The sequence below is a fragment of the Sinocyclocheilus rhinocerous genome, unplaced genomic scaffold (assembly GCF_001515625.1).
Source record: "Sinocyclocheilus rhinocerous isolate Xijiao unplaced genomic scaffold, SAMN03320098_v1.1 scaffold751, whole genome shotgun sequence".
NCBI lineage: Eukaryota > Metazoa > Chordata > Actinopteri > Cypriniformes > Cyprinidae > Sinocyclocheilus > Sinocyclocheilus rhinocerous.
This window is the reverse complement of record NW_015657293.1, coordinates 873,127-896,068: the sequence shown is the minus strand read 5'-3', so window position 1 is coordinate 896,068 and position 22,942 is coordinate 873,127. Positions and strand designations below refer to the sequence as shown.

General features: G+C 36.0%; 1 protein-coding gene across 1 annotated transcript in view; it reads right to left on the bottom strand.

Moving 5' to 3' along the window:
* Positions 1 to 22,942, bottom strand: part of LOC107720876 (AP-3 complex subunit beta-1-like) — a 65,182-nt gene that overhangs the window by 22,334 nt on the left and 19,906 nt on the right. Inside the window, exons 9-20 of the mRNA XM_016528705.1 lie at positions 21,370 to 21,467; positions 21,217 to 21,271; positions 19,338 to 19,409; positions 19,131 to 19,193; positions 18,833 to 18,965; positions 17,696 to 17,805; positions 17,411 to 17,587; positions 17,147 to 17,333; positions 13,473 to 13,603; positions 13,195 to 13,324; positions 12,948 to 13,107; positions 9,335 to 9,521 (exon numbers count right to left, since the gene is read on the bottom strand). Of these exons, the coding sequence (XP_016384191.1) occupies positions 9,335 to 9,521; positions 12,948 to 13,107; positions 13,195 to 13,324; positions 13,473 to 13,603; positions 17,147 to 17,333; positions 17,411 to 17,587; positions 17,696 to 17,805; positions 18,833 to 18,965; positions 19,131 to 19,193; positions 19,338 to 19,409; positions 21,217 to 21,271; positions 21,370 to 21,467 (1,503 nt within the window). The remainder of the gene's footprint in view (positions 1 to 9,334; positions 9,522 to 12,947; positions 13,108 to 13,194; positions 13,325 to 13,472; positions 13,604 to 17,146; positions 17,334 to 17,410; positions 17,588 to 17,695; positions 17,806 to 18,832; positions 18,966 to 19,130; positions 19,194 to 19,337; positions 19,410 to 21,216; positions 21,272 to 21,369; positions 21,468 to 22,942) is intronic.

The window sequence follows — 22,942 nt, the reverse complement described above, 5'->3', positions numbered from 1 at the left end:
CAGAGAAGAGAACACCTGCAGTTGGCAACAAACTGATTAGAAAAGGAAAGAACAATATGTATCGAAAATAATTTGGTCATTATGATCAGCAGCAGTGCCTTCTGGATAATTTGTGGTGGTAAATAAGTAATATTTAAGACTGTAGTTGGGTCACATTATTCCTGAACATGTTTGATCTAATTCTTTTTTTGTCTGACCAATGGAAAATGAGAGGAAACCTGTATGTAAACAGTCATTATTTTGGCAATTAATCAACACTATTTCTTTTTCTGTCTGACCCACGGAAAATTTTTTTGCTAATTAATTAAAACTTTAAGACCTAAAACATGTAAAATGTCAATGTTCAAATAAAACATACAAAAATACCTATTTGCAAACAGACAGACATGAAAGTGAAAAGAAAAAGGCAGTAAAGAGCCACCATCAGCCCATTTCCTCCTCTTAATAAAGCCACCTTTTAACTTTTTATCTTAATGCAAAATCTCTGAGACACAGATGAAGATGATAGAGAGGCATAAGGCTATTTTCATTATAAACACATTAGCGAAACCTTAGCAAAATGCCTATATAGCGTTAGAGTAATGCTACGATGCTCTTAATGCTGTCTTAGGTCATTTATAAGATAAGCAGAGTGGAAACAGAGCTAGATTTTTTTCTGAAGAAAATAGTGGTTCTACAACGCATCTGTGCTAAAGTTACCATAACAATGCTAATATCAGTGCATTGTGGTTGCTAAGGTGTTCTGAATGGTTGCTAGGTGGTTACACAAACAATGTGGGAGGAATTGTGTGCCAACATTAAATACTTAGGGTCAGGGGTTTGCATTAAGTGTTCTTTAAGCTAAAATGCAACTCCATAACATCATGAACTCATGTTATATAAATGCTCATTACTGACTTGTTTATCATTTCTAACCAATTCCAACAACTGTTTCCAAGACTATCACAAGTCTGTTTCCAAGACTATCACAAAACTTCTAGATAATGTTACCTTGGTGAAATTTAAAACAGCAGAAAACACAACAGCTGTGTCCAATACAGAAAAACAAATGTTCAAGTTGGCAATGGATAAAAATGCATTAACAAAGACGCAGTGACAAAACAACTGCTCCAGCAAGTGACTGCACTGTCAGCTCTGCAAAAACACTCCAAATCCAGATAATGTTATGAGCCATAATTAAAGCTTTAATTAATCAATATAAAACTAAGGTCGCACAACTATATTGGAATCGGTTAGTAGTAGTGTTAATTTCGTTGTAGGATAAGGTTGACTAAATATGATAAAAACTAAGACATTTTAGCCCGGGACTAAGACTAAGACTAAAATGTAAATAGCTGACCAAATTAACACTAGTTAGTAGTATATAAAATGGATCCAAAACACAGTAAAATTACGAAATATTATTATAATTTAAAATAACTCTTTTCTATTTGAATATATTTTAAAATTTAATTTATTCCTGCGATGCAAAGCTGAATTTTCAGCATCAATACTCCCGTCTTTAGTGTCATACGATCCTTCAGAAATCATTCTAATATGCTGATTTGCTGCTCAAGAAACATTTCTTATTATTATCAATGTTGAAAACAGTTGTGCTGCTTCGTATTTTTGCGCAAACCATTTTTTGCAGAATATTTTGATGTATAGAAAGCTCAAAAGAACGGCATTTATTTGAAATAGAAATCTTTTCTATCATTATAAATGTCTTTACTGTCACTTTTAAACAATTCAATGAATCCTTGCTATATATTGCTGTATTACTTTCATAAAAAAATCTCCAAACTTTTGATCGGTAGTGTATAATACTGACCATCATATCAGCTCTCAGCCATAACAAAAATAACCTGCAATCGTATCAGCAAAAATGTCTCTAATGGCGCATCCCTGATTTACACTAGTTTGCTTCAAGAAAATCACTGTAAAGGCCCAAAGAAAAGAAAGGCCAAGCGTCATGCCTGAATTGCGTCCTGTGACACCAGCTGCCATTGATATGACGAGTGTGGAAAGACCACTGACGTCTCAATGCATTACTCCTGACTCTCTGGATTCTCTCTAGCTCATGTGACAGCAGAACAGATTGGCGGCTGATGGCAGTTTTCTGGCTCTACACTGCACTCCTGAACACCTGGACAGGGATGACATTTCTGCCTGCAATTTATTTGTTGGCCGCGGCTCGGTCTTCAACACCAGCAATCCCTCCGAGCTATGATTCCATCTGCAACCCAACACTGGAGTATTTTCATAGAGTAATGAGAGGTGTTATAAAAGCTAAAAACAGTGCAATAGAAATAAACTGAAAATGTGCAAAGAAAAATGGCATCCTTTCATATTCTGAATTCTGAAGTACCTCAAGGCTCTGTTTGAGGACCGGTAATGTTTGCACTGCTCAGTTCTGAATGTTTTAACATTTTTAATGTTAGAGCATTAAAAATGTAATTAACAACACCAAGTCGGAATCAACACATTGATTTGATTTTACAGAAAAAAATCTGCAGAATTCTAGGAAATGGGTTTAAATATGGTAAAAATTTGTTAAATGTAGCTGTAAACAATTCATATTAACAGCTAAATCAGTATCAAATTTTGTAATATAACTGATACTTTTATTATTAAACATTCAAAATCTAAAATATATTATTTTCTACCAATTATATTAAATTAATTACTAAATTATTAATATTAAATATTATTAAATATAACTAAATATTAAATTATTCATATAACCATAATAAATTATTTTAATATTAATATTATAAAACATTATATTTTGATCAATTATATTACAATACTAAATAATATGAAATAATATAATTATTAAATCTTGATAAATAACATTCAATTATAAATACAATGATATAACAGCTTAATATAATGCTAATAATATTATGAAATATTAATTTTGATCGATGATATTACATTATGACCATTAAACTGATTTTGGTACTTATGCAATTATTATTAATATTATATTATTTATCTAAATATTTAATAAAAAATAAACAAGTGTGGGGAAAATGTAAAAAATTAAATTATTAATTTAATTAATTAAACATTAAATTAAAATTAAAATTATTTTGATATATTTTTAATTAATAATATCAAATTATGTATCAAATATAACATTATTTACTTAAATATTAAATAAAAAACACAAACAAAGGTGGGGTATATGTAGAAAAAAAGTGAATGATGGGCGTTCGAATTCTGCAGAAATTTGCAGAGCTTCTGTACGGGCCTGCACATCACCTACAATCACCATGACGGATGGCGCAACCGAAACTAGACAAACCAAAATAAATTTGGTTTGAAAACCTGACAGTATGAATGAGTTGGTTTATCTGAAACAGCAGCGTTATAAGAACACAGCAGTTGCAGTGCAGCTGAAAGCACCTTTAGATGTGTCATATCCTTTTGTAAGCTTCCTACAAAAACACACGCATATACAGACACACCATGAATTTATAGCCGTGCTTTTGGAGGTGTCAAGCCGGTCTGTGTTGATAAAAGTAGCCGTAATGTTAACAGTGTCAGATTTACCACACAGAAATGCGCAGGTTGTGTCCACCATTTCATGATAACCGCTCCTGTCAGTGTCCTCAAGGACTGGACGAGCCAATATACAACACATCGCTTATGATCACCAATATAACACACACACTTCGCGTCCTATAAAGTGGTCAACTCCGCTGGGTGGTGGAAGAGTAAATAACCGAAAGAAAAGAGTAACCTTGACCGCAGCGTCCCGCACACACGCTCGGACACGTCTCATAGTGGTTAGGTGGAGCAAATATACAACACATCGCTTATGATCACCAATATAACACACACACTTCGCGTCCTATAAAGTGGTCAACTCCGCTGGGTGGTGGAAGAGTAAATAACCGAAAGAAAAGAGTAACCTTGACCGCAGCGTCCCGCACACACGCTCGGACACGTCTCCCGTGTGAAGGGGAGCATGATTGAGGGGCTCTATTATGGATGAGCTTAAAGGAAACCTCAGTGATGGATGACAACTCGCTCTAGTCACCCTCACATATCCCAGCATCCTCTCTGTCCAGCTGCCGCCCAATTCTGCTGACAGATGCAAAACACATCCACTGGCCGGGATAAAGAGGGAGAGAGAGAAAGAAACCAGAGGAGGGAAAAGAAGGATTAACGGAGCTAAAATCGAAATCACATTATGGCTCAGTACGCTTATCAAATCTCAGATACTTTTTACTTAAAGTATCTATCGCGTGTATATATATATATTGCCTATATTGTGTTTCAGATCAAAGAGTATCACTGTGTTCATTTACACATGAGCAGCTCATGATCTGGTGTTTTCAGCATCTCAAAGCGACTCAGTTAACAGTAAATGCTGCAAACTCCATGTGCTTAACATCCATTTGGGAATGCAACGTGTGCCAAGTTCAATTTACTTTCACATTAGCAGAATTTTTTTTACATTTTTGTGAACAGATGATTACAGAATTTCACCAGAATTGTAATGAAAAGCTAAGTAAACTTGCTGTCAACTAAACACAGAAATGTAAAGCTTGAGGGTATAACTCTTGAGTGAAATAATTAATACATACTGTAATTTTACTATTGTAAACAAAAATAATTAAGATAAATCATTCACTTTATGTTACAGTGCAGATGTATTACAATAATTATGTATACAATAATGCATAATTAAAGATGTATAAAATAATGTATTACAATATTACAATTATTATTATCATCAATTGTGATGCAGACTGAACTGATTCTGTGTGATTTTGAGATTTGAGGTATTTTGAGATATTTTGAAATTTGAGATATTTTTTATATTTTCAGTTTTCATTTTAATTCCAGTTAAATTTGTAGTCATTTTGTTGTGTATTTTTGTCATTTTAATTATTATTTTATTTTCATTTGTTTATTTTTTTATATTAATTATATTAATTAATTACATTATTAATATTCATTTAATATTACGATTTAATTTATAAATTTTTATCTCCGTTTTAGTTTCAGTTATTTTAATACATCACGTTAGACAAAAAAAAAAAAAGAGAGAAAGGTTGCTTTGGCAACTAGCTGAAATAAAATATATTTTTTTATAAATATTTTACTTCACTTAATGTTTATTCTACTTTAAGAATCCAAAGGTAATTTTTATGTTTATAATTTTAGTTAACCATAATAACCCTTATTTGAGTCCACTTTAAAGTCTAGGTCAGCGTCAATGCAAAGAGATTTTTATTTTATTTTATTCTGTTCAGTTTGGTCACTGCAAAAGGGTTGATGCTCTTAATTTTGCTCACAAAGTTCACCATACTGATGCATTTAACTTGAAAACACATAATACATTCATACTCCTGGACCCCCCAACGTTCACCCAACCATAGTCTCACAAAATCCTGTGAGAAACACTGATACTTGCACAATCAAATCAAAAGTGTCTTTTATTGCTCAAAAAGCCACGGTAAACGTGTCCAGCATAAAGCACATGTGATTGACAGCGCGAGTCGGCGTCTCCACGTGTGTTTCTACCTTACTGCTGAGTCATAATGAGGACGGCACTGAGCGTGCTCCGAGAAGAACGGGGTCACCGCGGCAATGCCGGCCGGCTGATGGGCACCAAATGAACAAATTATGACGCGGCCCCCGGATTGTGATGGGGTCAAACGCCCCCCACCCCGCGCTCAGCCCGCGCTCGCCCTCGTTCGCCCCCCGCTCACCCTACACTGACAGTTCAATTTCCATCCGACGCCCTGCGTTCGGCTCCCATTCGCCCTGCGCTAATTATGAATGAAAAGTTATCAGCCGACTCCCCCGGCGTGCGCTTAAACAGTATTTCAGAGCAGATCCGCACGTCAAAATGTTATTAGAAACGGGAGGAGCCGAGGCATATAGTTCGCACGCTGACCCCGGATCGGCTAAATACCGCCGCTAACCGTCCCAGAACGCATCAGAGTGTCTCTCTTCGCACACCGTTATCTCATCTGGACCCGCGCCGGCCAAAGTCACACACACTCGCAGCCGTGTCGTATGAATATATTTTCATACATCTGCATGCACGCGGCTGAGAAAGACCAGCTGTGTGACGTGACACGCCATAATGAATGCATGTATGTGCGAGCGAGAGAGATGAGGTTTATCCACCGTGACTAAGATTATAGCGGCCTGTAATGTATTTATGCATAGCATTGACTTTTGGTCACTGCAAAAGGGTTGATGCTCTTAATTTTGCTCACAAAGTTCACCATACTGATGCATTTAACTTGAAAACACATAATACATTCATACTCCTGGACCCCCCAACGTTCACCCAACCATAGTCTCACAAAATCCTGTGAGAAACACTGATACTTGCACAATCAAATCAAAAGTGTCTTTTATTGCTCAAAAAGCCACGGTAAACGTGTCCAGCATAAAGCACATGTGATTGACAGCGCGAGTCGGCGTCTCCACGTGTGTTTCTACCTTACTGCTGAGTCATAATGAGGACGGCACTGAGCGTGCTCCGAGAAGAACGGGGTCACCGCGGCAATGCCGGCCGGCTGATGGGCACCAAATGAACAAATTATGACGCGGCCCCCGGATTGTGATGGGGTCAAACGCCCCCCACCCCGCGCTCAGCCCGCGCTCGCCCTCGTTCGCCCCCCGCTCACCCTACACTGACAGTTCAATTTCCATCCGACGCCCTGCGTTCGGCTCCCATTCGCCCTGCGCTAATTATGAATGAAAAGTTATCAGCCGGCTCCCCCGGCGCACGCTTAAACAGTATTTCAGAGCAGATCCGCACGTCAAAATGTTATTAGAAACGGGAGGAGCCGAGGCATATAGTTCGCACGCTGACCCCGGATCGGCTAAATACCGCCGCTAACCGTCCCAGAACGCATCAGAGTGTCTCTCTTCGCACACCGTTATCTCATCTGGACCCGCGCCGGCCAAAGTCACACACACTCGCAGCCGTGTCGTATGAATATATTTTCATACATCTGCATGCACGCGGCTGAGAAAGACCAGCTGTGTGACGTGACACGCTATAATGAATGCCCGCGTTTGAATGCATGTATGTGCGAGAGAGAGAGATGAGGTTTATCCACCGTGACTAAGATTATAGCGGCCTGTAATGTATTTATGCATAGCATTGACTTTAAATAAGCCCTTTCTCTTTCTCTCAATCTCACCCTTTATTTCAGTTCTGATTAGCCTGCCCGCCGAGGCTCGTGGGTAGTATTCTAATGACCTGTGCCTAACAGCTTCTAGCTGCGCAGCGGTCCGGGCCTGACGAGCCTGTCAATCAAAGCAGCGGCGCTGACACCCGCCCAACGCACCGATACAGGTCACAGGGGCTACCCTGCAGTGATGGACAGGAGGAGAATAGGAATTCTGACAGATGGAGGTTGGAACCTATAGGAAGTTTAAAAGTTTTATCCGACTCTGGGATATCAAGGATTGCGTGTTATCAGCAATCATAGTTCAACCACAGCGCTGTCAGCAAGATGTCTGGAGTTTAATAGCATGCTCGTATACTCAAAGTAATAAATCAGTATGACCTTTGCATGCTTTTTGGTGCATTTTGACATTTTATTGAAAAAAAAAAAAAGTATTTCCTAATAACGTTAGAATATTCATGATATAGAGAAATGGAGACTATGATGGAATTGATCTGGAAATTTAAATATATGACAAAGTCAGAATATGTGACGTACACAAAATTTTAATTTGTTTCAATGAAAACTTATTTTTCACAATACTGTATGCAATCAATAAGACTTTATTAGCCCTGCTTTACAATCATTACTGAGCAAATACACAAATCACTAAATAACTCCATTCGTTTGCTTTTCTTTTAAAGAAAAATGGCAGATAAAACTCAAAATTATTTCCAGGCAAAGTAATAATAATATCAAATAAGTTTTAAGCTCTTTAAGGACAAACTGTCAATTGACAAGTCAGTTTTGTTAATCTGATAACAGCCAGTTCTTGAAATCTCAGTCGAAATGTTTTGAACCAGTTTATTGCTAGTTTACACAATAATTCCTTCAGGTCTACTAATATGATGATTAGACGAGCGACTAGTTTAATTAGCACTGAAATGAATAATATATAAATATATAATAATAAATAGACAGTGCACTACCTTTTAATAGTTTTAATAACCTTTTAAAATAAAGTAATACTTTATTCAGCAAGGATGCATTAAATTGATCAAAAGTGACAGTAAAAATTAAATTACAAAAGGTTTCTATTTCAAATAAATGCTGTTCTTTTAGATTTTTCGATTCATCAAAGAATCCTGGGGAAAAAATGCATTGTTTTTTACAAAAATATTAAGCAGCACAACTGCTTTCAACACTGAAAATACTAATGAATGTTTCTTTGTCAGCATATTAGAATGATTTCTGAAGGATCATGTGACACTGAAGACTGGAGTAATGATGCTGAAAATTCAGCTTTGCACTACAGAAATAAATTACATTTTAAAATATATTCAAATAAAAACCTAATTTTAAATTGTAATAATATTTCGCAATATTACTGCTTTTTACTGTATTTTTGATCAAATAAATGCAGTCTTTGTGAGCATAAAAGACTTATAATACAAAAATATAAAAACATCTTTCCATCCTCATATATATCCACCTATATTGTAGCCTATATTAACTTTAGCTTGTGTTTACTATGCAAAAATATCTTTATCGATTCAATGTCTTTACAAATATTACAAACAATAAGATCAAGGTCCAGATCCTACTAAGAATCTTTAGGTTGAAATATGACAGCAGCACAGGTCTATAAACACGCGTATAGTGTGTGTGTTATTGTCGGGGGGTGTCTGTGGGCCGCTGGGATATTACAGTTCATGTGTCAATCCTAAAAGAGAAAGACACAGATAGTATTTGAGAAGAAATGACCACACATGCTTCATTCATCTCTTACTGACATCTCTCCCTCCCTCTCGCTCTCTTGATATCCCTCTCTCCCTGACACAGGACTCTCACGGGAGAGGAAGGAGCCGTCATACTGCAAAAGGTCAACAATCACATACGCTGACAACACACACACACACGCTGGACGCACACAGGAGGAGAAGAAAGAGAGAAGGCAATGAAAAACCAATCTATAATACAAAAAGAAACAAAGAACATAGAAGACGTCTAGATGGACACAAACAAAAGACTGGAGGGGAAATGATAACAAGCAAGAGGTATAATGTACAATCAGCCGGTCATTAATGCAAAATGAACCCAAACAGGATGAATATATAGTAGCAGTCATTTTATGCAAACAAATCAACTCAAAGTATTCAAGAGAGACTTATTAAACATCAACACAAAGTCAGACGGACACACACCTGTAAGGCCGATGCAGTGGGTGAGATGGAGAGCCCTTGCAGGTCAGACAGCAGACTAGGAGACAGGATGGAGCTCTTGGGTGTGGGGACCGCCGCGGGCGAGACTGTCAAACAAAACAATAACAGCAGCATTAAAACCCATATATGTATCAATACATTAATTGGTCCTGTTCCAAAAGAGAGTGAGCTGCCTAACTAAACAGCATATTGAGGTTTCTGTTTTGTCTCTATTTAACACATTTTACTAGTTTTAACGGCATTATGCAAATTTCCCCTCAAAATCAGCACAAAAAACGAGTATAAGGTACACAGCTTTGTCTAAACGTTGAGGCATCATCATATGTATCTTTTACAGATAAGCAAGCAACATTCTATTGTATTTATATGATTACACATACACTCACACAGCAGATTACATATTTACTGTATCAAATCACAACCCAGTCTTAAAGGAATCATATGATGCGATTTCAATTTTTCCTTTCTCTTTGGAGTGTTACAAGCTCTTGGTGCATAAAGAAGATCTGTAAAGTTGCAAAGACTAAAGTCTCAAATCCAAAGAGATATTCTTTATAAAAGTTAAGAGTCAGCCACGCCTACCTAAAACGGCTCGTTCTAACACGCACCCACATGTCTACGTCACGATGTGGGAAAATTTGCATAACGCCGCCCAAATGTTAACGCAAAGAAAGAAGGCGTAACTTTAATTCTCACTGTAGTATTGTTGACGCTGCGACAGGGCATCATCACAGTATGGTGAGGGGCGTAACATTTCCGTCTCATGCTTGAGGTATTCGGCCAATCACAACGCACTGGATAGCTGTCCAATCACAGCACACCTTGCTTTTCAGAACAATGAGCTTTGTAAAAATTGACGCGTTTCAGAAAGGCGGGGCATAGAGGAGAAACAATAATGTACAGTATGTGGAAAATAATGTGTTTTTTGAACTTTAAACCGCATAAACACATTTCATTACACCAAATACACAAAATAATGTTCTTTTTAGCAACATCATATGACCCCTTTAACCATATCGCATTCTCAGGCATTGTTAGAATAAATTTTTTTAAAAGTCGTCAGCCAATTGGTGAGTAACACTGTTTAATATACTCACCAACACTGATTATAAGTCGCATTTGGTGTTTGGTGAATGTTAATTTTAGGCTCTACACTTTTATTTCAACACTGACAAGTATCAATAAAAATAGTCACATCTAATTAAAGACAAACAACTTCACCTAATTTTTTGTGTGTATTTTTTCTCAGAGGGATTTTACAAAAAGTCATTGTTTAAGAGTTACAAGGCATGAAGCAAACCAACCAGCCAGAAGGCAAATCAAACAATGACGAACATGATCTGAAGCAACAAATTATATGAAAATCGGAAAATCGTCAGCTACAAAACTGTACTTAATATACTTAATGAATACAGTCCCATGCTGCATTGCTAATGCCAATAAAATCTAAAAAGATGGGGATTTAAACTACTGATTTAAAGTTGTTTCTGCTTCCTATTTGAGTTAAACACACACAGAAACAGAAACAACTGAACTATTTGAGTTCACCAGACAAATTAATAACTGCAAAACATCCAGTAAACACACTTCACTTCTAAATTTCATCTATTACGTACCTTTTAAGAGATTCTTATGCACTAAACACTACAATTAATGATGTAAAAACATGTTTAACTATTTATTCCCGGGTCATTTTTGACAACCTAAAAAAACTGTTCAACAATTAGCCATTACTAAAGAACATTTCAATATTCAAGCATAAAACAGGACGTCGTTTTATACAGAGAGAGAGCACAAGAGAGAAGGTTGGCTAAATTAGCAGAGGGAACAATGTATGTTTAATTGTAAAATGATTAGATGGATTAATTTGGCCTTTGGATTTCATTTGCTCAGAACAAGTGACACACACACACACACACACACACACACAGAGAGACCATCTAACTGAAGTGTGCACAGTTCAACGGCAGCATTAAAGCAGGTTGTGTGTGTGTATTAATGAGAGCATTTCACGGTAGTTGAGGATGGAGGCAAGAGCCTTAAATTATGCACAATAATGACAGAACAGCAAACAAAACAGGCAAAGAGTGTATAGTGTGTGTGTGTGTGTGTTAGCTGTTTAATTACCGCCTCTAATAAAGGCAGCAGGGTCAACTACAGGAACATTACATCACAACAATTAACAATGCAAACTCTGTGTGGACAGGATAGAAAAAGTCATCATGTTTGTGCATTTTATGCCTTGCAAATGTAAACATTTGGGTTTATGTAATGAACTAAACATATTCTGCTGATTTTAAACTTGTTACTTATGTTAGCAAAATTGCAAAAGTGACTTTTGATAGTTTCGGAAGCATCAGTAAAAATGGGTTCAAAATCAAAAACTGATTAAATGATTTGCATTGGATACCATTGCTTTTTAAAACAAAATGTGCATGTACGAACTTACTGAGTTGCATTACAGCTACTCAATTCACAGATATTTATGTATTTTGAAACTTAAGCGAACTAAAAATGCAATGAAATACAAATGTTTATTTTGGCACACAGAAATGCATTGCTAAAAATAAAATGCATAGTTGTGGTGGGGCCAGTGAAAACGTTAAAACTACTGAGAAAACATCCTTATTGTTGAGGCCTGGCATGTGTGAGCGAGAGAAAGAGAGAGAGTGTGTGAGTGTATGTGTGCGTATGAACAGATGGAGGGGGAGATTATTGGTGCCACATTTTATTAGTCACGTTTTATGCTGTAGCATACACAATCACACAAACACACAGACTGAACACACACATTATTTACCTCCTGCACATATATAAAACCCAAGTTGTACATTGTGCATCCACTTGTGCGCACACTTGAGCAAAACACACCCAATATATGCGGTTAAAATTACCAAAGTCAATCTTGCATACCATCTGTCTATATATTTATGCACATAAACACTTCAAAATAGGCAATAGCATGAGGTGCAAGTATAAAGCGCTGGAATTCAGTGCACTTACTTTGTCGGTAGCATTCAATGGGTGTTTAGTAAACATGCATGACTTTTAATGAAGGTTTATGCATAAGTGATGCATCTATTTAATTGAAAAAATGCTGTGTCTGGCAAGATTTTTGAATGTTTTTGAAGTCTCTAATGCTCAGCAAGGCTGCATATATTTGATAAAAAAAAATACAGAAAAAAACCCAGTAATATTGTGAAATATTATTACAATTTAAAATAAGTGGTTTCTATTTGAACATATTTAAAAATGTAATTTATTCCTGTGATGCAAAGCTGAATTTCCAGCATCATTACTCTGGTCTTCAATGCCACATGATCCTTCAGAAATCAGTTTAATATGCTGATTGCTGCTTATTTATTTGAAACAGAAATTTTTTTACATTTTATGTTTTACTGAAACTTTTAATCAATTTAACGCATCCTTGCTAAATAAAATCCTACTGACCCCAAACCTTTTTTGAGTAGTGTACATTTGCTATACATCTTAAATTAAATTTAAAAACCACCAGGAATTTATTTAGAAAGAATGAATGTGATTGGCTCAGAAACAGAGCAAGGTCATGACTGGTTACACTGAGTGAGATCAGTACCTGTCTTTGCTGTCCGGTTTCTGCTGTTGTAGTTTTTTGTTTTTTAGAGTTTTCTTCTTCTTTTCTGAGTCTGATTCCCTGGAGCTGTTCTCTGATTGGCTGGAGCTGCTCTTATTCGAATCATCACTGTTCTCCTCACTCTCAGATTCGCTTTCTGATTCTACATGTACACAAAAACAGGTTAAGACAACCCTCAAATTTGCTAAAACATCCTTTTACACTAAACAAGCCAAAGCTCATGTTTTACCTTCACTGCTGCTGCTACTGCTGTCCTCACTGCTGCTTCCCTCTTCCTCCTCCTCAGAATCAGAGTAGAACTTCTCAGCTGATTTGCCAGGTTTGGATTTACCAAGCACTGGTGCTCCGGCCTCTTTCACCTGCCCCAGTCACAAATGAACAGGAAATGAGGTCATAATAATTTGAGACTTGGTAACATCACTGCACTGTGAATGAACTGTATGCTAAGGCCCTTTTATTACACAAGACATTTTAACATTATGTGAGGATTATAAAAGGGAGTCTTACCGGTTCTACTACCTCCACAATTCTCACTGATTGGTCAGGAGCGACAGCCGGCCAATCAGAAAGCTCCAGGTATCCATTGGCCTGGGAATTAAGCGTATGAGAGAGCGTGCCAAGCTGAAACCGGTCTCGATCTGAAAAAGAAAAAGAAAAAAATGACAAAAGAGGAAAACCAAGAGATAGATCAGTAACTATATGTTGATACCATCAAATATTATGCAGTGGCCAAAAACATTTAACATTTTAATATCAAAGGAAAACCCGCTAATTTGGCCATCCGCTAACACAAACATCAATTCAATGGTAAAACTTTTTAGTGAAGGTTATTCAAAAATGTAAGTATAAATAGAAAATAAATAAATGAATAAAAATAGAAAATAAATATAAAATAAAAAAATAAAACATTAAAATTTCCTGAAATGCCATTTGATTTTGCTTTCTAAACACTGGTATCATGAGATTAACCACAAATTATTATATTTTATTAACAGAAAAATTAAGTGTCAACTTAAATATTTAGCAAATATTTTCCAGATAATATGAAACACAACTTTAATATATTTTTTAATTTTTCACTTTAAATAGATTATTAATATAACAATATTAATTATAATATTTCATACTAATTATGGATGTAATCATGCATATAATTATAATTGTTATATCGTAGTAGATTAGATTATATACTGTATATATTAGATTAGATTCAATGTTATTGTCATTGTGTGTGTGTATATAATATCACAATAAAGTTGAATCTACTGTAATCTACTCCAATATGATCTAATAAATATTCAGCTGCCTTTATAGTTTCATCATAAATGTGGCATAAAAGAGTTTGAAAACAAACTTTACTGTGTTGAACAAGCAGACAGTCAAAGACTAATAAACTCAGATCTTCTAGTTTATTAACTCTGGGTATTACTGTACTTCTTTGTCATAATAAACAAAAAAGCAATAAGTGTCCGCACAGGCCTTCAGGAGATCTGCTGGGTAATTGACATTAAACTGGCAGAAATGCCACGGCATTCAGATCTGCCTGTGTGCCCTTCTCACAATACGCCGGGTACGTCCCTTAATAACCAAGGTATATGAACTCATAATAACTGCAGCTCTGCAGAATATAAACATGAGCGAAAAACGACACCGCACACAGCGCATCCAAACCACCACTAATAAAAATTACAGCAGCAGTTAAATGTCTCGCAAATGTTATAGGCTAAATTTATACCGCATTAATGAAATAAAGACTAATGGCTGTATGTTTCAGTATTCTAATTCATTTTAATCTATAGTAACCATGGGGACAATCATGAAATAATTGTATTAAAGCAAATTAGAGCCAGAAACAGCAGCACAGATTTGAAATCAGTAGATTATCAATTCGGACTATTGATGATTCGTCTTCATCGCACAGATCATATGTCACAACCTGCGTCTTCACATGACTTAAAAACACACACAAAGACGTGCCGCTTTGAGTTTCATCACAGTAAAGCATAATCAGCCCTTACGAACTTTATTACCTCCTATTAAGAGCGGGACATGCTTTACCAAGCACCGAGAATGATACTCAGCACAACAAAAATTACCCCCAGCGACAGCCGGCATCAATCACACAGAGTGCATCCTTCTTGCTAAACCCAAATCCATCCATCCGTCCATCCATGTATCTACAGGAGCAAATGAGTAACACCCTTTTCCTGCTCGTGAGTGTAATTACTCTCGTTTGATTGCAGGTGAAGTGCGTGAACGTACAGGAGATAGTAGTAAATCGACGTGTGGGTGTGTGCGGGGCGGACGGGACGCCCAGATTCGACTGTCTGTTATCAAATTACGCCAAATCCAACAATTCAATTCCGCGCAGGAGGAACAGAAGGCATAGCCTACAAATCCACACGGCTAATCCGGAGAAGAAGAAAAAAGCCCAGTTCAGAGGCGGGAAAAAATAACTGTGTGGCGTTTGATAGAATCGGTTGCAGAGTATTTCTGCGTGCTGTATTGATGTTTACGGGCTAGCGTTGCTGTCATGGCCTACGGGGATGAAGTCTCATGGCAGTGTTGTGTGTTTCAGTTCTGAAGCCCTGCTGGAATGGAATGATGTGATGAAATAAGAGAGAAGTGGGAGAAATCGATGTCAGCAGAACTCTTGAGTTCGTATAGAGGTGGTCGTGTCATTTAGAATCAGAGCGTGACGGGAAACTGACTGCTCCAGCTGTTTTATCATGCAACAAAGCTTTAAAGGTGAGCGATATAGGCTAGAGGTTACAGATCTGTGTTGGTAACTGAAAGGTTGTAGGTTCGAATCTTGCACAGAATGCTTTCAGGCATCCCTTAGCTTATGACCACTGAATTTCCATCACTTGTGAAATTATGTTTATTCATATTATATCATATGTGACCCTGGACCACAAAACCAGTCATAAGGGTAAATTTTCCAAAATTGAGATTTATACATCATCTGAAAGCTGAATGAATAAGCATAGATGTATGGTTTGTTAGAATAGGACAATATTTGGCCGAGATACAACTATTTGAAAATCTGGATTCTGAGGGTGCAAAAAATCCAAATATTGAGAAAATCGCCTTTAAAGTTGTCCAAATTAAGTTCTTAGCAATGCATATTACTAATCAAAAATTACGTTTTAATATATTTACAGTTGGAAATTTACAAAATATCTCCATGGAAGATGATATTTACTTAATATCCTAATGATTTTTGGCATAAAAGAAAAATCAATAATTTTGACCCATACAATGTATTTTTGGCTATTGCTACAAATATAGCCCAGCGACTTAAGACTGGTTTTGTGGTCCAGGGTCACATATTATAAATTATGTTCACTACAGAATTATATTTACGACTTTTCTAGACATGAGAAACTACATTTTCTTTTGCGGTTTCATTCATTTAAAAAAAATTTTTTTTTACAGAGATTGCAAATACAAAAAGTAATTTCTAGCTGATAAAATGTTTTACTACTTAACTTGCAATAAAAACAAATTATAAAAAAACTGAAACAAACTTTTATGGCTTTCCCAGGCCTGAAAAACTAAATTATTTATTTTATTTATTTTTAAATATTAATATATTTAATTATTTTTAAAAATAATTTTACAGAGACTTCAACAACAAAATGTAATTTCTCGATGATAAAATATTTGACTATTTTTTTTACTACTTAACTCCACATTTTGTTCACTACAGAAATTTTAATGACTCTAACTCTTTAACACTATTCCAGGCCTGAAAACTACATTATTTGCAGTTTCTACAGTACTTAGCTACACACAAAAAAAAGTATATTCACTATAGAAATTTACACAACACTGTATGACTTTCCCAATCTACATTATTTGCAGTTACATTTATTTTTAAAAGGCATTTTACAGCGACTGTAATTTCTAGCTGATAAAATTTTACAACAATTTTTTACTACCCAACTACAAATATTTTTTAAATATTTAATTTACCTAAATACTCCAGGCCTGAAAACCTGCATACTTTGCGGTTTCATTCATTTTTAAAATAATTTTTACAAAGACTGTAATAGCAAAAAGCTATTTCTGATCAAATATTTTACTAAAAATCTGAATACAGTACTCAACTACAAAAAAAGTACATATGTTCACTAAAGAAATACAAATGACTTGATGTGACTTTTCAAGGTTGTTACCTTTGAAGGCAGACTGCAGGACAGGAGCCGGTTTGGGTGCCATCAGGATGCGGCGAGCGTATCTGCTCAGGACTCCGCTCTTCTCGTTTGGGACAATCAGCTGACGAATGAACCGCGTTCGGTCTCTGATGTCATAGTTCTGATCGTACTTGCCCAAGTTCAAAACGTATTGAGTCAGCAGTTTAGTCTGTATGAGATAAAGTAAGAAAGGTAAAACATAGCCAAAACACCCACCCACCCACACAAAGTGTGATTTGATTTGACCTGTTTGGAATTGCTCAGGTAGAGTTTGGCAGCAAGGTTGACCGTCTGGAGTTTGACAATGTCCTCCTCGCTGGTGAAGGTCTTGGCCATCTTTCGCAGGACGTCGGGGGCGATTTTAGGCACGTGTTCACAGTATTCACCCATCAGCCACAGGATGCTGGCCCTCGCCATCGGGACCTAAAGAGGAAATGGACACGAAATACACAAAGTGTTACATTTATATGAATCAGACTGTAGTTGCACATTATAACACTACAGTTGTGTGATATTGCACTCGTGTCTCACAGTGATGTTGTCGAAGAGTTTGGCCATGTGTTTGATGATGTCACTGTGCTGTGACGGCTGAGTCTGCAGAAGTTTCTTGATGACTACGACGCTCTCAGCGACAACAGTCTCTATGAAGAGAAGAAAGACATGAATACACTGATAAGCCAATATACTATGTTTTTACTGTAGTAACCAGTGTTGAGGAGTAACTAAGCAGCAACTTAACTACATTTTTGAGGTGAGGAATTAATACACACGCTCCTATATAAAAATGTCCTCTCTTATATGCACAGTAGCTTTAGGGAGTTATTTCAAGTCAGATAAATCAGATAAATCAAGTCCTTGTGATCCATTTTGTAGTTAAATGCTGCAGTTTACCATATTTTACACTTATAAACATTTAAGAAACTATATTTTAAAAGTGTTTTCTACTTTTACCAGTTGTACACTGTATGCAATTTGTATGTTAAATATGATTTATATTCAACTATATATTTATATTTTGATTTATTTATAATTTAATGCCATATGAGCAGCAATGGCTACATTCATAGCAAAAATCAACAAATCAATCAATTATTAATTACAATATAATTTCAAAACATCGTTTACAATAATTTAACAATTTTGTCTTTAAAAAAATAACATGCAAAAATATACACATACCTAAAACAATAATAAAAATAGTAATAATAACAATTATTTAGAATATTTCAATGTAATGTATGGCAACAATTCTACAATTATTCAAGGAGAAATCCTTTTAATTGTCCATTAATATAGTTTCTGAATAAAAATGGACTTTCTATTAGAATGATTTAAATTCAAGAAATTCTTCCATAAATCACAAATCGTTTTCTCTTTTCCCCTTTCAATAAATATGAATAAGTTATATTTTGACGTTTTAAAGTTTTACACACATACATATAATTTTATATATTTTAATTATTGAGACTATGACATGCATTTGTCAGAAAGAATATTCACGTTTTCATCTCTGGAGATAATGGCTCTGTCTTTATCCTCAATTTTGTCTTTACACTGCAAAACATTGAACTTCATCATATTGCCATCTGGAGGCAACCAGAAGCACTGCTGATAACTAAGCAATAACTTCAAAAGCAAAAGGCTCCAGTGAGGTTAGTGTGTGATTACCGTCTCTGTTGGACAGCAGCAGGACCAGGCCGTTGAGGCAGGTGTCAGTTACTTCAGAGATGTTAGTGGCACAACGGCCGATGGCCTGGATGGTGGCCGCCGCAAACGCCTTATCCTGACTCTTCACGTACGTCTGGAACACACATATAGCTGCTTAAAACTGCCATTCCTCATCTGTGTTTCTAAATCTTACGAGCTGTCAACCGACAGGATTTTTAGGCATCATAAAAGTATTCAAACCTCCGCATTTCAACAGTTTTTTTCCCCTTCATAATCAATTTAATTTATTAAAATTTACCTGGAGTTCTCTCAGTATGGTGGAGATGTTTGCTTCATTAGCCAGGTTAGTCAAAATCTCCAGCTAAAGGATTTCAACAAAGGCGAAAAACATCAGAGAAGACACAAAACATCAGCAGCAGATGACGACAGTTTCAAGGCTACTGTACATTAGCACAGCACTTCAACACAAACACAAAGACTGAATGAAGGTAAGTCTATGTTTTACCTTGAGTGTTTTGATGTGCGTGGCATCTGTAGACCTCACATAGAAGCTCTTCATGAAGGGCTCAAACATTCCCTAAAAACAGCACAGCCATTACCTCAGGGCTACCTCAGATAGTAGTGTGTACTTTAGATTCTTGTTTTTAACCTTAGTGATTACCTAAAGACTTTACCTCAGATTTTAGTGTTTGCCATTTTCCCTTTTACCACACTTTTTACCTGCATACCTCAGTTTTAACATAGAAAATGTCTCAGTTTACTTCAAAATTTAGATCCACTCTACGTTCAGACTATTGCCCTTACTATTCACCTCAGATTATACTTAATTTACATCAAATTTGTATCTGATTTTCAGTCAGTGTTTCCCTCAACCAATACCCCAGATTTTACCTCAGCTTTTTCTCAGACATTACTTCAGTACATTTCAGGACTAATTTGGCTCTACCTCAAATTTTAATTGAGCATTTACTTACCTCAATGTTTTTCTTAGATATTACATCAGTTTATTTGTGGCTTCATTTAGGCCTATACGTCAAATTTTAACTCAGCATTTGCCTCAGAAGATAAAATGTATGATAAATTCAATGCATGTTAGATACTACCCTTAGTACATAATTGAAGCCAAACTCAGTGTTTACCCCATATCTTACCCTGCAATTTACTTCATATTTTACCTCATTATTTCCCTCAAAATTGAGGCCTCAGATCTCAGATCTTAACGTAAGATTTACTTAGGGGGCAGTCGTGGCCTAATGGTTAACACAACTGAGGTGAGACCCTTGAGCAAAGCACCGAACCCCCAACTGTGTGTGTTCACGGTGTGGGTGTGTGTGTGTGTGTGTTTGTGTTCACCACTCGCTACTGTGTGTGTGCACTTGGATGGGTGAAATGCAGAGCACAAATTCTGAGTATGAGACACCATACTTGGCCACACATCTATTCCTTTTCCTTTTTCCTTTTCATATTTTACCTCATGATTTCCCACAGAAATTAGGCCTACCCTTTGATTTTACCTCAGTGTTTACGCCAAATCTTACCTTATGATTACCTTTCATATTTTACCTCATGTCCTACCTATGATTTTACCTCAGATCTTATCTTGCAATTTGCTCCATATTTTACTTCATGATTTCTCACAGAATTGATCCCTACCTCTGATTTTACCTCAGTTTTTACCTCAGATCTTACATTATGATTTATTTCATATTTTACTTCATGATATCCCTCAAAATTAAGGCCCACCTCTGATTTTACCTCAGATCTTATCTTGCAATTTGCTCCATATTTTACTTCATGATTTCTCACAGAATTGATCCCTACCTCTGATTTTACCTCAGTTTTTACCTCAGATCTTACATTATGATTTATTTCATATTTTACTTCATGATATCCCTCAAAATTAAGGCCCACCTCTGATTTTACCTCAGTGTTTACCTCAAATCTAACCTTGCAATTTACATGTTTTACCTCATGACTTCCTTCAGAAATTAAGGCCTACCTCTAATATTACCTCAGCGTTTACCAAATGGACTAATACATTTAGGCCTAACTGATTCTAAATCATTAAAGGGTTAGTGTACTTTTTTGCGTAACGAAAACAAAAATAACGACTTTATTCCACATTTTCGGCTCTACTGCATCACTTTGGATGCGTGTTCACAACAGCATCATGACGCGAGCGTGTAAGAGCCCTCAGATTTCATCAAAAATATCTTAAATTGTGTTCCGAAGATGAACGAAGGTCTTATGGGTTTCAAACAACACTAGGGAGTAATTAATGACAGAATTTTCATTTTTGGGTGAACTAACCCTTTAACATTGTTCATAATATATTCGGGTTTCATGAGAAAAGCAGGATGAAAGTTTCAGCGAGTCTGTAGTACCTTCCTCTGAATGGACATGGTGGCGATGTTCTGCAACACAATGTACTGAACTTCCCTAAAAGAGCAGAGAGTGAAACCAAAAACAGGAATTAGATTGACATATTTGATCTTGATATCATCTCCATCTCATTTCTCTCATAGTGTGCATGTTACCTGTGGCTCCTAAAGAGCCTCACCAGAGACTTGGTGATGATGCTAAGTTCATGTTTAGGAGCCAAATGCCAGTAGAGCTGAGATACTGCCATCACAACCTGACAAAGAGAGATGATTAATGTTATAAATGAAGACCTATGCCTTTAAATGTTAAATGGGTACTTAAAAGGATACCAAGAAACTAAAACACAATATTATCATGCCTTTTCCATGGTATGTTTTTATACAGGGAAAGGTGAGAAAAAGACGAGTGGACATAAAAAGTAGCTCATGAAAAAAAGACAGATTAATGGAAGACGTGGTGGAGAGTCTCAGAGACATGTGAAGTGAGAGAAAGAGGAAGAGGAGGGTTTGAGGGAGGTTGAAAAAGAGATAGATGGTGATAGATTAGGAAGCCTTCAATGTATGTAATGATTTTGTCTTCCCCAAATTACTTTGACCCCAATATATGAACAGGACAGCAGACTTCAACACATCAACCGCTAGAGCAGCAGAGAGAGAGAGAGAGAGAGAGCTGATAAAGACAGAGAGCAGCCTGAGTGCAGAACAAAGCAGGACAAGTTTTAATCAAAACATATCACACACACACACACACTACAAAAAACACACATACGCACAGACCTTGAGCTTCCAGGTTGATGGAGCACTCAAGTCACTCTGTGTGTGTGATGTAGGAGGGAATAACGTTTTCTGAGCACATTTCTAAGGCTGAGTGTGTGTAACACGATGGAGTTGTGTTTGATACAGCCTTGGTCGCGCTAATATTCTGATGTACAAAAACACTCGCACTCAAACACAAAACACACACACACTCAGGTGCATCCTGAAGGCCTTCGCTGTTGCTCAGAGTTGAACAAGAACGAGCATAAGAGAGGGAGAACGAGAAAACTGGAGAGTGCAGATGTGTGAATAAATGAGAGTATGTGAGTGTCTTAAAGGAATATTACAGATTAAATATGAAATAATAAAGAAGAAAGTTTGTAACTATCAGCTGCAAATGGAGCAAACCTTATCTAGAGGAATGAAATCAGCAATGATTGGCTAAAAGTTTATCTATCTTAAAACCTTATCTATCTTGTAAGAAGCAAAAAAGGACATTACATTTTACATTTATTATTATTATTATTATCAACTAATATTGAAGTGATATGAAACATAATAATTATGATTAATATTGTTGTATAAATATTCAAAATGGCAACATGTTTATTGATTATATATGCTGCTTTAATAATATTTGCTATACTACTATTTATTAAATACATGTTTAAACTATACTAAATGCAATGACTAATATATTTGTATCATTAACAATAATAATAGCAACAATGTAAAACATTTTAAATAATAATTTAAATAATAAATAATAAATTGTAATTATTAATAAATAATAAACATTATATATTACAATATTAAGTTTACATAAATACTGAAATAATAATACAAAATTAATATAGCTGTATCAATATTTAATATGGCAGAAGTTACTTAATATAATAGTATAATTACTGTTTTTATCATGACAGCTTTGGCCCAAGAATATTCCTTTAAACTGTGTGTGTGTCTGTGTGTG